General features: G+C 41.0%; 1 protein-coding gene across 2 annotated transcripts in view; it reads left to right on the top strand.

The window, feature by feature from the left end:
- AASS (aminoadipate-semialdehyde synthase) overlaps positions 1–14,652 on the top strand; it is a 29,064-nt gene extending 14,412 nt beyond the window's left edge. For both annotated transcript variants that reach the window (XM_061373000.1, XM_061373001.1), the window contains exons 15-24: positions 457–586; positions 1,450–1,560; positions 4,854–4,962; positions 5,364–5,504; positions 7,331–7,498; positions 9,725–9,808; positions 11,460–11,575; positions 11,732–11,820; positions 12,319–12,495; positions 14,029–14,652. In XM_061373000.1, the coding sequence (XP_061228984.1) occupies positions 457–586; positions 1,450–1,560; positions 4,854–4,962; positions 5,364–5,504; positions 7,331–7,498; positions 9,725–9,808; positions 11,460–11,575; positions 11,732–11,820; positions 12,319–12,495; positions 14,029–14,147 (1,244 nt within the window). In that variant the 3' untranslated portion in view covers positions 14,148–14,652. The remainder of the gene's footprint in view (positions 1–456; positions 587–1,449; positions 1,561–4,853; positions 4,963–5,363; positions 5,505–7,330; positions 7,499–9,724; positions 9,809–11,459; positions 11,576–11,731; positions 11,821–12,318; positions 12,496–14,028) is intronic.
- The last annotated feature ends 213 nt before the right edge of the window (positions 14,653–14,865 follow it).

Here is a 14,865-nt window from a genome sequence, read left to right on the forward strand (position 1 = left end):
TTCTTGCAATTCAGTGAAGTAGTCAGTGGTTTTGCAGAAATAACTACTACTATCAAAAACTGATTGAATACTCCACCTCAGCATTTATTTGGCCAGTGTAAAGTTACCATTTTTAAAATCAGGAGAAAATATGTACTGCATAGTGACCTAAAATACTTTCAGTCTCAAGATAAATTGTCACACTACTTGAAAATGGTTGTTTTTCAGCAGGTTCTTCACTTCTGAGAGTAAGTATTCTTTGTAGATTCTAGTTGAGTTATAGCGGCTATGACTTGACCCTGGCAATTTATAATGAAGTTTGCTACTTTAAGGGAAGTAAGGTGCTTTATGCCTGATTTCTCTTCAACTGTTAGTGAAGGAAAACATCCATGCAACTGTTTTTCTTAGGGAAGCACAGTTGTACCTGGGAGTGCTTTGTAATTATATAACAGTTGATGTGTTTTACTTTTAAAACAGCATCTGTCATGAAGGAACAACTTGAACAACTGACAGAAAAATATGACAGTATTACTTCAGTTCATATGGATATCATTAAGCATGAGGAAAAGCTGACCTCTTTGGTGAAGAAACACAACCTTGTGATCAGGTCAGAATTGTGTGTAAAATACGACAGGCTCAAACCTCAGTCATGCTGCTTCTTTCTCCTAGTTCAGTGACCTAAATCAGCGTACTAACTTTTTTTAATGCCCAAGAACTGGGATCATAGTTGTGTATGTAAATAGTTGTATCTGGCCACTGCCTTCTCCTGTAGCAGGGCATAGGGACTTTCAAAGGGTTTTGACTGCAGCATCTCTTTAGAAGTGTTCACCAATTACATGGACAGCCTTCTTAGTGTGAGGGACCAGTTGTGTCCACCAGTGTTTGTGTTCCTGGGATCAAATTGGCATGTTTGCAAGAGGAAACAAGATTCTAACATCTTGGCCATTTCTCCACTAAGATCTCTTTTCAGGTATTGAAAGAAGGGAGCAAGTGACTTCACAGTCCTTGTAATTTTGTCCTGTTTGCCACAGATGTTGTGAATGCTGCTGGCTTTCCATGTAGAGCATGCTTTTCACAAAGTACTTCAGAAAGATCATTGTAATGCAAGCTTCATCGAGGATGGATTTACAGCTTGGCATCTTCTGAATCTTCAGCATGCCTTTTTAGAAGGTGGCCTTGAGAATAAATCAGTGGTTTGTTTTTCACAAAGACAAATGTGGCAGAAGATGCTGTCTAAACAATGACTCCCATATTGTCCTGTGCTCTGTTCCAAGTATGTACAACAATGCACTTCTGGTAGGGTAGCATTTCACTTATGCAGATAGGAAACTGCTCAGGGCAAGGCAGGTGGGGATGTTGCATTTACTTGAGCTCTTTTGTAGGCATACAAAAAACATTTGCAAGTGTCTTTCCAGTAACAGCCTAAGTAACTGGTTGGATTTTGATGTTGCATAATTGCTTCTTTTGTAGTTTGCTGCCTTATTCAGCACATCCTTTGGTTGCTAAGAAGTGTATTGAGAGCAAAGTGAACTTGGTAACAGCCAGCTACTTAACACCAGCTATGAAAGAGCTCAGGGAGAGGTAAGTATAAGAGTAGCATCTCCCTGGTGTTACTGTCTCCTTTAGTGCATTATCTGAATATTTTGCAGTCTGTTACACCTGCAATGTTCACTGTGAATTACTGTTTTCTGCATTCTTACTCCTTCCCTTTCTATGATAGAGGACTAAGTTTTTCCCCAAAGTTGCATATGGAGGCTGTGGCAGAGTGGGGAAATGAGTTCACACCCCAGTATGGGCAGGCTAGTACTCTAAAGAGTAGAATGTACTTTCTGTATACCCCATCTTATTCCATGTTACTGTGCCTTCCCCTCTCCCCTCAGACCTGTTAGGATATTTGAGCTGGGCTGATATTCAAATGAGCAAATGGGCTGTCCTGTTCTACCAGTGACAGCAAGCTTGCTTGTCATCCCTCACATTCCCCTAAGCCACATTCCCCTAATCTACACTAATATTTTATTATCTACTCTAACATCCTCCTTCGTGACTCTTTCTTTTGGATAGGCCCACTATATTAGTCTCAAGTTGGTGACAGTTCTAACTATTCTGTTGTTTCTGTTGTCCTACTTATATAATCAGAAGATGTTTGGGGCATGGACTTTCACCTAGGTACTCCTCTCAGTCTCAGTACTGGAAACTAAAATTAATTCAAGTGAGTGAGATGAGACTTGTGCATGCTGTGTCTCTACAAAAGATAAAACAGAGAAAGGTAGACAGGTAGAGAACCAGTGTTGAAGACAGTGAGGAAGATTCTTCTAGCTGTGATGCCAAGAGGTCATATCACACTCTGAAAGGAGAAAAAAAAAAGAAAAAAAGAAATTCTTATTTGTAAAAATACAAAGTGATTTTGAAACTAAAATAAATTGCCTCAGTTTGTGGTGATAAGTGGGTTTCTCTGGGAATGTGGACAACTGCTAAACCCCAAATGCTTGTGATTTGGGAAAGTAGGTCTTTCATCTCTCTTCCCCACAGGAACTGTTTAGGGCAATTATGACTAGTTCTGTGCTGTACTCTTCAGTACTACCTTAGAATCGTAGAATCATAGAATGGTTAGGGCTGGAAAGGACCTTAAGATCATTAAGTTCCAACCCCCCTGCCGTGGGCAGGGACACCTCGCACTAAACCCTATCACCCAAGGCCTCGTCCAACCTGGCCTTGAACACTGCCAGGGATGGAGCATTCACAGCCTCCCCGGGCAACCCATTCCAGTGCCTCACCACCCTAACAGGAAAGAATTTCCTCCTTATATCCAATCCAAACTTCACTTGTTTAAGTTTTAGCCTGTTACCCCTTGTTCTATCACTACAGTCCCTAATGAAGAGTCCTTCCCCAGCACCCCTATAGGCCCCCTTCAGATACTGGAAGGCTGCTATGAGGTCTTCACGCAGCTTTCTCTTCTCCAGGCTGAGCAGCCCCAACTTTCTCAGCCTATTTTCATAGGGGAGGTGCTCCAGTCCCCTGATCATCCTCGTGGCCCTTCTCTGGACTTGTTCCAACAGATCTATGTCCTTTTTATGTTGAGGACACCAGAACTGCACACAATACTCCAAGTGAAGTCTCACAGGAGCAGAGTAAAGGGGCAGGATCACCTCCTTTGACCTGCTGGTCACGCTGCTTTTGATGCAGCCCAGGATATGGGTGGCTTTCTGGGCTGCAAGCACACACTGAAGCCGGCTCATGTTCATTTTCTCATTGACCAACACCCCCGAGTCCTTCTCCGCAGGGCTGCTCTGAATCTCTTCTTTGCCCAACCTGTAGCTGTGCCTGGCATTGCTCCGACCCATGTGTAGGACCTTGCACTTGGCATGGTTAAACTTCATGAGGTTGGCATCAGCCCACCTCACAAGTGTGTCAAGGTCCCTCTGGATGGCATTCCTTCCTTCCGGTGTATAAACCGAACCACACAGCTTGGTGTCATCGTCAGACTTGCTGAGGGTGCACTCAATCCCACTGTCCATGTCAGCGACAAAGATGTTGAACAAGACCAGTCTCAACACCTGAAGGACACCACTCATTACTGGTCTCCAGCCGGACATTGAGCCATTGACCGCAACACTTTGTGTGCGGCCATCCAGCCAGTTCTTTATCCACCGAGTGGTCCATCCATCAAATTGATGTCTCTCCAATTTAGAGACAAGGATGTTGTGTGGGACAGTGTCACATGCTTTGCACAAATCCAGGTAGATGACATCAACTGCTCTACCCCGTCCATCAGTTTTGTAGCCCCATCATAGAAGGCCACCAAATTGGTGAGGCAGGATTTCCCCTTAGTGAAGCCATGCTGGCTGTCACCAAGCACCTCCTTGTTTTTCATGTGCCTTAGCATGCCTTCCAGGAGAATCTGCTCCAAGATTTTGCCAGGCACAGAGGTGAGACTGACTGGTCTGTAATTCCCCGGGTCATCCATTTTCCCCCTCTTGAAAATGGGGGTTATATTTCCCTTTTCCCAGTCATCGGGGACTTCACCTGACTGCCATGATTTTTCAAATATGATGGCCAGCGGCTTAGCAACTTCATTTGCCAGCTCCTTCAGGACCCGCGGATGGATTTCATCAGGACCCATGGACTTGTGCACGTTCAGATTTTTAAGATGGTCTCGAACCAGTTCCTCTCCTATGGTGGGCCCAAGGTCTTCATTCTCACAGTCCCTGCGTCTGCCTTCCAAGACTTGGGTGGTGTGGTCAGAGCCTTTGCCAGTGAAGACCGAGGCAAAGAAGTCATTCAGAACCTCAGCCTTCTCAAAATCCTGTGTAGCTAGTTCTCCCGAGAGCTTCCAGAGGGGGCCTACATTGTCCCTAGCCTGTTTTTTATTTGCAACATACCTGTAGAATCCCTTCCTATTATCCTTAACATCCCTAGCCAAGTTTAATTCTAACTGGGCCTTAGCTTTCCTAACTTGGTCCTTAGCTTCCCGGAGAACATCCCTTTACTTTTCCCAGGCCACCTGTCCTTGCTTCCACTTTTTATAAGCTTCTTTTTTCATTTGAATTTGAATTCATGCATTGTAGCACTGTCCAGGGGAATGTGAGATATGGAGTTTAGTGTGAATAATAAAATAATAGAATGTGAGATAGGAATTTATTTTTCCACCAGCCCCTAGATGTTGCAGCAAAGTAAGAGAAACCAAGGCTAGAATGACTCTTTATCAGTTGTTACTGCTCAGGTTTTAACATCTCCTTCTTTTTTTTTTTTTCCCCACAAACTGCAGATAGAGCCTAGAATTTGCTATGTTGGGGAAAGTTCACTGTGCCTTTATTGGACAGATTTCCTGAATAAAAGTGAATATTCTGACAGATCTGCATTTCTCTTATTTTTAGTGTAGAAGCTGCTGGTATTACAGTTATCAGTGAAATGGGTTTGGATCCTGGTCTTGACCATATGTTGGCAATGGAATGTATCGACAAGGCAAAAGAAGTTGGTGCCACGGTAAGGTTGGCAGGTAGCACATAGTAAACCTGTTCCTTTACCACTTCCTAGGTTTTGGGCATGTCACTGATGTGTAATAGACTCCGGACACCTTGCTTTTTCTCATGCTTGGTATTTGGTGCCAACTAATCCAGTTGGTGAAACCACCACCAATATGGCCTTGCCCCACAATCTGTTCTGATCTCCTCTCCTTTACAGACAGTGGCTGCAGTGTGACAGCTTGATGCCCTTGCACAGTAAACTTTTGGTTCCACTGTAGATCTTCTTACTTAGCCTATGTGGGGTACAGCGTCAACAGAAAATTTAAGAACTGAAAGGGATTCTGCAGGGCAGCTCTGTGCTGTGTGCACCCTAGTCTGTTTTCTCTTCATTGTTTCTTTCATTGTGAATAAATCTGACAGGTTGTGTCCTACACTTCTTTCTGCGGCGGCCTACCAGCTCCAGAGTACTCTGACAATCCTCTGAGATACAAGTTCAGCTGGAGCCCACAAGGAGTTTTGCTGAATACAGTTCAGTCTGCTACATATTTAAAAAATGGAGAGGTGAAGTAATCCTAAAATTTCTATTTAAAGCCAGACAAAGAAAGTGGTATTGTGCTAAGGGGAGAATTGGGATTTGTAAGTTGCTGTGTTTACTTTCAAGCCAGTGATAGTCAGTTGTCAAACTCAGTTGCATGCATAACCAAATCCTATGTTTGAAGTGTGATGGTGCCTGGCAGCTGCCAGCATTGTTCTTACTTACTGTATGGAAGCCGATTACAAAGATCAGTGTGTTCTGATGACTAAAGCACTAAAGCTGGGTTTCTGCATCCAGCTTCCATTCCCGTTGTGTATTGCTTTTGCCACTTAATTTACCTGTCTTTGGCTCTGTGGAACGAAGGTGAAAGTGCATCCTTCTACTTGATTTTCTGTCTAGCCATGTTTGTAATCCAGACAGCCTCATTCTGTACTTGCACAGTGTATGCCAGGACTCTTGATTTCATTGAGTGCGGTCTGTAATACCAGTAACACAATGAGTATTTTTTATGACAGTGTACAGTACTTTCTGATGTGTTTATATAAGCTGTTTTGCTAGTTGTGCAGGAGACATTAGACTAGACTTAACTTAGCAAATGTCACTGTATCTGTTTTATGGGAAGATAAAACTGATTTGTGCAAAGCTATTGCAAGCCACTGCTGCATTTCTGGTTTCCTGTCCTTATCTATTTGACCAATTCCACTTGCTCAAAGTAGTTACTTGAGCAGGGGCTCTTCAGATGTCAAGGAGACTGCCTTTTATAACCACTGTAAGAGTCAGCTAATTATCTAAACTTTTTGATCTGCAAAACGGAGAAATCTTTTGAGATGTTTTGTCATGACTTTTTGGTGCTCTAGTGTTCTTATTGCAGTGAGAAAGTAGAAAATCAGGGATTGTATATTGGATCATTAGTTAAAAAGCAACAACACAAAAGTTTCAGATAAAAGGGTCTCTTGGAGAATGTAAAAATGTTTATTTCTGACCTGGTTCACCTATAGCTAGGAAAAATTAGATCATGCACATGAATGATTCATTATGGTTCATTATGGAAGCAGCATGTGAGCTTGTCAGTAAATTGTGTGCTAAATCCTTAGCTGTCTTTGACTGTTGTACAGGATTCTTCCCCACTAGTGTCTTGCCTGGCAAACACAGTAAGATCTTTTGGCTTTTGCTTTAGTCTTTCTTCTAGGAGGAAACCTTGCCCCTTTGCTCAGAAGTCACAAAATGAGTTTGTATTGATGCTATATAGCAAACGTGCATCAGCTGCTTGAAGGAAGCAAGGGTTCAAGGCTTTGGTTGGGAGTGATAATAGAACTAGTCAATCTTATTTTGTTTTCCTTCAGTGGTGCATTTTCTCTGTGCTTTGTAGCTGCAAGTAAAGATACACATGGACAGCAATTTTATATCAGTGTTCTACCACTGGATTTGTTTTAATCTTTAAAATAAAGAGAAACAAGATCCCTCCTTCTTTATACATTTGCCTTCTCCTCCCCTATAAAAGAATTAAAAATGACTAAAAGCAGGAAGCCTATGGGCAGAATCTCCCTTCACATTGGTGTAGTTTATGAAAGGAACTTGACACTTTAATATAAGAGCAGCAGGAATTAACAGCATGTGTGAGAAAGATGTGTCTTGTTTTAGCCCTTTGATTAGCAATGGCTGACATAGTGCATGCTCCTCCATCACATGATATATTTCAATGGCTTGTGCAACTGCTTTATTTAGATTGGGCCTTTGTTTGCACATGAAATTCTAAGCATATAGTAGCTATTTTGAACATACTTAATCTCTTCTGTTGTAAAATAAATAACACAGCACCGAAATAATATTGCTGTTCTTTCACAAAATTTAGATTGTAAATATTCCGGCTGGAGGAGCAGTACTTGATTCTGTTACTCCGATGGATTTCTTCCCAGGATTAAATCTGGAAGGTTTTCCAAACAGAGACAGCACAAAATATGCTGAGCCGTATGGTATTCAGACAGCTCACACTTTGTTGAGAGGCACCTTAAGATACAAAGTAAGTTGTTATTATTATTCATTATTATTTTCCTCAAGAGGTGAATGTTATAATTTAAAGAAAACTGTATTTAAAAGTCAGCCTTTTATAGCTCTGTACTTTCTATTCATAAGCTCTCCGCTATCCCAACTGAGATAACTGAAAGGACTACTCTTGTTGTTTTGAAAGCAGGTTTACTTAACAGCTGTCTATTGCAAACCAGAAAAATAGTTTTACTTGTTTTGGGCAGCTGGTCAGTTCGTTTGCATAGTCTGTGCCTGTGTTTCTTTTTCTCTCTGGCTCTATATGTGGTGTCAAATCAATAGAAGATTTAAAAACAATTAAATAAATCCGAAGGGGTTGTGTGATGGGGGTTGCTGTTACATGTTTTTAAGAATTGATCCATTCTTTTAAAGATTATAAGAAATGGAGCTTACAATTTGTTGCCTATGTTTCTATGAAAAACATAATGTAAAGATCTTACAGGAAATGATGTTTTTTCATCAAACTGAGAATGTTCTTCATTAAATAACTGTAAATCTTGAATTTGAGCAGCTTTAACTCTTCAGTCAGTTAAGTAAAGTGTTTAATGTGTTTTCCTTCTAACTGATAGACTCTATTCCTTTTGTTTGTTAGGAGTTAGATTTCTTTTTTAATTTTTTGCTGGTCAGTATAACTTAAGAAGGAGTAAACCTAAAACCATATTGAAGATTTTAAAAAAGTTTTTATGAATGTCATGATATGCCTATTGAGTTAAGGTTTATGTCAAGTATAAGTTGTTATTTTGCACATGGCTTGAGAAGTGTGTATGTCCTTTCACTCTGAATTCCTTTATTGCAATACAGCAGGATTTTTCTTCATTTCTGGGAATGAGGGAGGTTGGGATACATGCTTAGCAAAGGAAAATGGAAGGCCATTGTGTGGGAATAAGGGTTACAAACTGTATCAGCTCTCCCTTTATCAGTCTAGATATGGTATCTTTTTCAGAAGCTAAAAATATGTCGAAGGCATCTATCTAGTCATGGAATCTTACTGTGACTACGTCTGTCATTTGGGGGGCTGGTAAAATGTTCTTTTGTGTAAGCATTATCACAGGGAAAAGCAAAATGTCAGGGTAGCACGAAGAGTTGTTACCAGCGTGCTGTAAGAATGTTTTTGTGGCTAGTGTTGTTTTCTTGTGTTGTTTTCTTTATCCCCAGAGCAGGCTCATCACTTTGGGATGGTGTGATGTTGGTAGGGTTGTGTGGAAGAGCTTGCCATACCCTCTACCTGCTTGGCATCTGAATACCAGAACATAGTGCTGAGCAGGGCAGAAGTTAATGTTGACCCCTTCTTTGCACATGCTGCTGTGCTGCAGAGCAGAAAGCAGTCAATTAAATGTGGAGGCTAGCATCTCCTCAGAGTGTCTTTCATAAATTAATTTCAGCTAGCTAATGAGGTCAGTTTAAAAAGAGATATCACAGAAGGATATCTAAAAGCCATCTAAACTGATAACCTAGTGCTGGTGGAGGTGGCTCCTAATTATAATTAGCTCTCTTTCAGGCTGCTTTATTTCAACCATTCTGCTTTTTTTACAGTGTTTCACTTTCGTGGAAGTGTTTTCAGGTATTCAGCAGCTGTGTGGGGGTGTTAATGGGGTGCAAACGAAAAGAAGCAGAAACCAGTTGAGACTTCTTTTATCGTGCACATTAAAATTCTTTTTTGGCTGCCTATTGCAGCCATTATAGTTCCTTTTAAATACCATTCCACTGGTGGCCTGTCTCTCTGATGTTCCTGAAGGAAAGATACAAACGCAGAGGATTCTTATCTTTCAAATCAGTCTACCTGATGTCCATATAATCACACTGGTATAAAGCCAGGGTGACCAGAGTTCAGCACTGGGGTCTCTGTATTCCGTTGTTTGTTTGTGGGCCAGCTGGCTGATATAACCCTGCGTGTAATGATGTGCTGGTTTGAACTAGCCCTTTGATCTCTTGCACCAATGCTACTTGCCATGGAGGTATTGATGGCAGAAGAAGTCATTAAAGAGGGTATTGAAAAAGTAGGGAGAAGGGTAGAGAGGGTGTGGGGAAGGTACCACTCTGAAGCAGTAGCCCCACTAGCATCCTGTTAATTGTGGCTATCTTCCTGTGGGAATAATGTTAACACTACCATGGTTGCGTCCACTGCTGCATTCAAAACAAGTAGAAATACTTGCCTCAGTTTCAAGTGAATATTAGTTTTAACCATATTATTCTTTTATTTCAGGGATACTCCAAAACTATGGGAGGCTTTGTAAAACTAGGATTAATTAGCCCAGATCCGTATCCAACCACTCCACCTCTAACCTGGGTGAGTTACTCTGATTGCTCTGCCTTCTTTCCTCTGTTTTACTAATGATTTTGCTATTTCTAGACTTGGGTGTGCTTAGAATTGGGAACCATGTATTGCATCCTGGTCATCTCTGGTTTTTGTTTCTGGAAATCAGGAAGGTTTTCTTCAGCAGGAATATAATACGGTGCTGGAACAAGTTTCCCAGGGAGACTCTGGAGTCTGTGACACTGGAGATTTTCAAGACTTGGCTAGGCAAAGCCCTGGCTGACTTGAGTGCTGATGGTATTGCTTTTTCTGCCTTGCTTGTTGATGCTTCACTTCATCTTAAAAATCTCAGCTAAAGTATGGCTCGTGTGATGTATTGCTGTTATATTTGACAATCAACATTTTGTTTGTCTTTGTGGACAAAGCAGAGAATTCCATATTTCAGTATGGTGTAAAGAGAACTGAACTAACAGCTTATTACTTGTCAGGTCTGCTTGCCTATCTTGTAAGAAATTTCTCTTTCCTTTTGCAAACCTCTGAGAGAGTAACTACTACTCAGATGAACAAAATTCAGCTGTTTCCTGTTTCCTTCCTTGTGTTTTTATCAGCATTAAGCTGGAAAAAGACACCAGGCTTGTGCTGTGTGGTGGTCTGAGGAGAGCAGAGAATTTTTCTGATGATGTCATTAGTTCAAGTTAAGAATGTCTTGAGTGTCCTCAAAACTGAGAAAGCACAAGGTGAAGAGGCCTAGTCTGGCTTGTCTCTGACTAATTTACAGCACTGCTCATCTACTTATATGGGAATTGCTTCTTTTTCTTCTATTTTTTTTTTCCCACTTTAAATTTTAGGGTTGATATGTTCAAGTTTTCTTTGTAGAGATGGCTAGAATTTCCAGTCCTTGTAACCTCAAGGAATAAGTATGCAGTGGCATGTAACCTTTGAAAATAACGATAAACTTACTAGTCTCACTCCAAACCTTGTCTCAGCAATATGGTTATATATCAGTGCTTTCCTTCTGCCAACTCTGTGTGGGAAGCAGAGGAGATAGGATAGCCTGAGCTTCTAAACAGACTCTGCAGTTCTTTCTTGCTTCATATATTGTTCATAGCTTCATTTATTATTCATGTTACTGTGAATGAAGCAAGTAATAATTAGCATCTAGATAGCACAAAATGGCCTTCAGATATGCACAAAAGTCTTCAGAAAACTTTTGGTAATATTCCCAGGACTGACAGAGCCTTGTTAATCTCATCAGTTTGTTTCCTTCCTTTTGAAAGGGATATTCTCCATTTCTAGACCAGCTGAAAGATATCCTTGAGTCCCCTACTCTCTGGCTGTCTCCAGGTGGCTTCCCTTTCACCCTAACATCCTCCCAGTGTTCCTTGTTTATGCAGATTTCTGTCCTTCACTGCCGGAGGAAGGGCTAAGTCTAAAAAGTAGGGGGAAGCAGCTGAGTGTTGGGGAACAAAGTGTTTTAGGGAAAGATGAGCCTTATTCTCATTTGTTGTGATCAAAAAAAATCTCAAACTATCACGCTTTCCCTGTACACATAACTTGTCTCAGAAGTCCTAGATATTAAGTGAGCTTAATGGAGGAGTGTTCTTGAAACCTTGACTGAAAAAGAGTGGAAATGGATGTCAGGCCTTCAAGAACTTTTTTTTTTTTTTTTTATATTTTAATACAGAAAGAGCTCATGTGCAAACTGGTTGGAATTAAGCAGCCTGTTGATTATGATGTTCTTAAGGAAGCTGTATTTAGCAAACTGGAAAAGGATCAAAGTCAGCTGGAGGCAGTGGAATGGTAAATGTTCCAGTGATTTTTAAAGTTTGTTGGGCCTTGCAATTCTAGCCATTTTGTTCCATATTGAGACTGTTAAACTGCTACAAGCTGGAAATTACAAAACTGAGACTACTGTTGGTAGGCAATGATACAAGCCTGTCTCATTTCTTCTGCCAGGCTAGGTTTACTGGGAGATGAACCGGTTCCGGCAGCAGATTCCATTGTGGGGGCTCTTGCAAAGCACATGGAGATAAAGCTGCCCTTTGGTATGTGAAGAATTTTTTTTCAAGGCTTTGAGTGGAAGAAGCCAGCCTCTCTTATCAGCCTTAACTGGAGTAGTTTGTTCACCTTCATTAATAAATCTTCATGTTAGGTTTCAGATGTTTTGTGATAGAGCACTGGAACAGGTTGCCCAGGGGGGTTGTGGAGTCTCCCACATTGGAGATATTCAAGGCCCGCCTGGACAAGTTCCTGTGTGATGTACTCTAGGTTACCCTGCTCTTGCAGGGGGGTTGGGCCAGATGATCTCTTGAGGTCCCTTCCAACCCTTGGGATTCTGTGATTCTCTAGTCCCCCAATTTATCTTTTTCTTTCCCTGATATATTTTTAATTTCATCTTAAGATTCTGTTCTCCCTAATAGTCTGTATCGTAAGTCACTTCCCTGATACACATGCCGTGTATCTGTAGTGCCTTGCTCATCAGGAATCTCATCTTGATATGACTGAAATACAAGTAATTAATAGTTTGTGTGGTTTTCTCTTAGGCACTGGAGAGAGAGATATGATTGTTATGAGAAATGAAATAGGTCTCAAGCATCCTTCTGGTCATTTGGAGAAAAAGTTTATTGATCTGGTTGTCTATGGTGACAGCAAGGGGTATTCTGCGATGGCTAAATCAGTAGGATACCCCACGGCTATTGCTGCTAAGATGGTTCTAGATGGTAAGTGGCTGTTCAGACTTCAGTAACAGTATTTCAACCCCCTGTATCTTTCTGCCTGTAGAAAGCAAATGTATGGTGTTTCGCAAATGTGTATATATGTATATTTTTAAAATTTATGAAACTTTTTTTGTCTTCTTTACAGGAATTTTTAATCTGCATGTTTGTTTCGGTGACAACTCTTAATTTACTGCTTAATCTATAGATGATGTAGTCTTTAAATGTTTCACTGGTGTAGAGGAGACCTTTGGCAGAGCAAATTACAATTGATCGTGCCACAGTGAAATAGGATAACATATACCTGTGCTGATCAAACTAGTGACTTCCACTACTGCTTTCTGGATTGATGAAATTTGAGGCTTGGGGAATATTACCTGATCATATTGTGTATAGATAAACAGACAAACTCTGCCTAGTCATCATGCTGTCTAAGGAAATCCTGTGATTTCCCCTTGTTTGCTCTTAATCTTTATAACATAATTCTTCTGGCTAACTGAAATGAGCAAAAACTTTGTTGTGTAATTTTTGTTTGTTTGGTTTTTTTGTTATTTAAAAACCCAAAACCCCAAACTTTTGAAGTTTAGGTGCTTTTCACTTAACTGCAGTTTCACACAGCTCTATGAATTAGATACAAGCTGTGTATTCTTCTGTGTTTCAAACACTTTTTTCCCTATTCTTTGATAATGTACTGATGCTGTGTGAGAAAACAGTACTAGGATTGATATATCTGCATATATACATATGAAAAAATACAAAAATGAAAATTTATTTAGCTGCAAATTGATACTTTCATTTGTGGTGTGTTGACCAGGGCTGGCTGCCAAATGCCACCCAGCTGCTGTCTCACTCCTCCTCCTCAACAGGACAAGGGGAGGAAACAAGATGAAAAACCTTATGGGTTGAGATAAAGACAGGGAGATCACTTTCCAGTTAACTGTCACAGGCAAAACAGGCTCAACTTGGGAAAAAAAAAAAGCTTAATTTGTTGCCGGTTAAAATAGGTATGAAAAAAAGACATAATAGACAAAACATCACCTTCCTCTCCACCTGGTTTTCCCAGGCTGAAATTCACTTCTCCTTTCCTGACTCCTTAGCCTCTTCCCTCTGCCCCAGGTAGCACAGGGGGATGTGGAATGGGGCCTGTAGTCAGTCCATAACAGCTCCTGTCTGCTGCTGCTTCTACCTCATGCTTTTTCCTTGCTTCCAGTATCATCTTCTCTGCAGGCTGCAGGGGAATCTTTGCTCTGGCACCTGGAGCACCTCCTTCTCATCCTCCTTCTCCAGCCTTGCTGTCTGCAGGGCCATTCCCACACTTTTTTAGCTCTACTTACACCTTTGTGGCATTTCTTCTGGCCTTTTTAAAACACATTTTCACCACCACCTTGGCCAAGGGTCTCAGCTGTGCCCTGCAGTGGATTGGTTGGAGCTGTCTGGAATGGCCTCACAGAGGCTGCCCCACAGCCTCCCTGTTACCGAAACCTTGCTGAATAATCCCAGTAGAGTACTTAACACTTTCTTTCCCTACCTTTATTTCAGGTGAAATAGATGCCAAAGGCATGGTTATACCATTGACGAAGAATGTCTATGGACCGATACTTGAACGTGTTCAGGCAGAAGGCATTGTGTACAGTACTCACAGCATTGTCAAACATTAACAAGGGAAGCAGTGGATTGGATCGGGTTTTGGCTTTGTTTGGTTTCCCTCCCACCTTTTAACAATCTCGATTTGAACCAGCTAAAGGCAGCCCCTGCCATTGCACACAGATGACGCCTTCCATAAATCCAGCTGCCTGACTCTGACTGCAGATAACCAGATGCATGAATTGTGGCATTTTCCTCTTAAAACTGCTGTGTTTTCATGTACATGTTTTAACATCAATCAGATCTTTCCTTATATCTTTCCTGAAATATCTCAGGAGAAAGAGATGAAAGCCATACTTAAATTCTAAGTCTCGTCCCTTTCTCTTTAACAGTATTTGTGAATATTTTCATGATAACAATATGCAAAAAATAGTTTAGGAATTCTGCAGTAGTAGCAAACAGGATCCTGTTAAATCTGGAAAATATTCAGTCATTAAATATTTGAAATCTAGGTCATAATATTCTTTAAATCCTGCTCTTATGAATGTAAACTTAAATTACATGGAGGAGGAAGTTTAAGGCAAGCCTCCTTCCATACCCTTTCCCATTACAGAGTTGAATCTGGTTGCAATATGTCGAAATACCTGCTGTTACATGTTGCCTTGTGCCATGCAGAGAACACATTAGCATTTAGTCCTGCAGCTTAGAAGGGCATTCTGAAATACACACAGTTAATGTGCTTAGAAGCTGCTGCAAATGACGTTTACTCTTTCCGCTTACGCTGTATGCTCT

The sequence above is a fragment of the Neopsephotus bourkii genome, unplaced genomic scaffold (genome assembly GCF_033783945.1).
Source record: "Neopsephotus bourkii isolate Nb327-2 ecotype Australia unplaced genomic scaffold, CSIRO-AGI_Nbou_v1 NB_1624, whole genome shotgun sequence".
Classification (NCBI taxonomy): Eukaryota; Metazoa; Chordata; class Aves; order Psittaciformes; family Psittacidae; genus Neopsephotus; species Neopsephotus bourkii.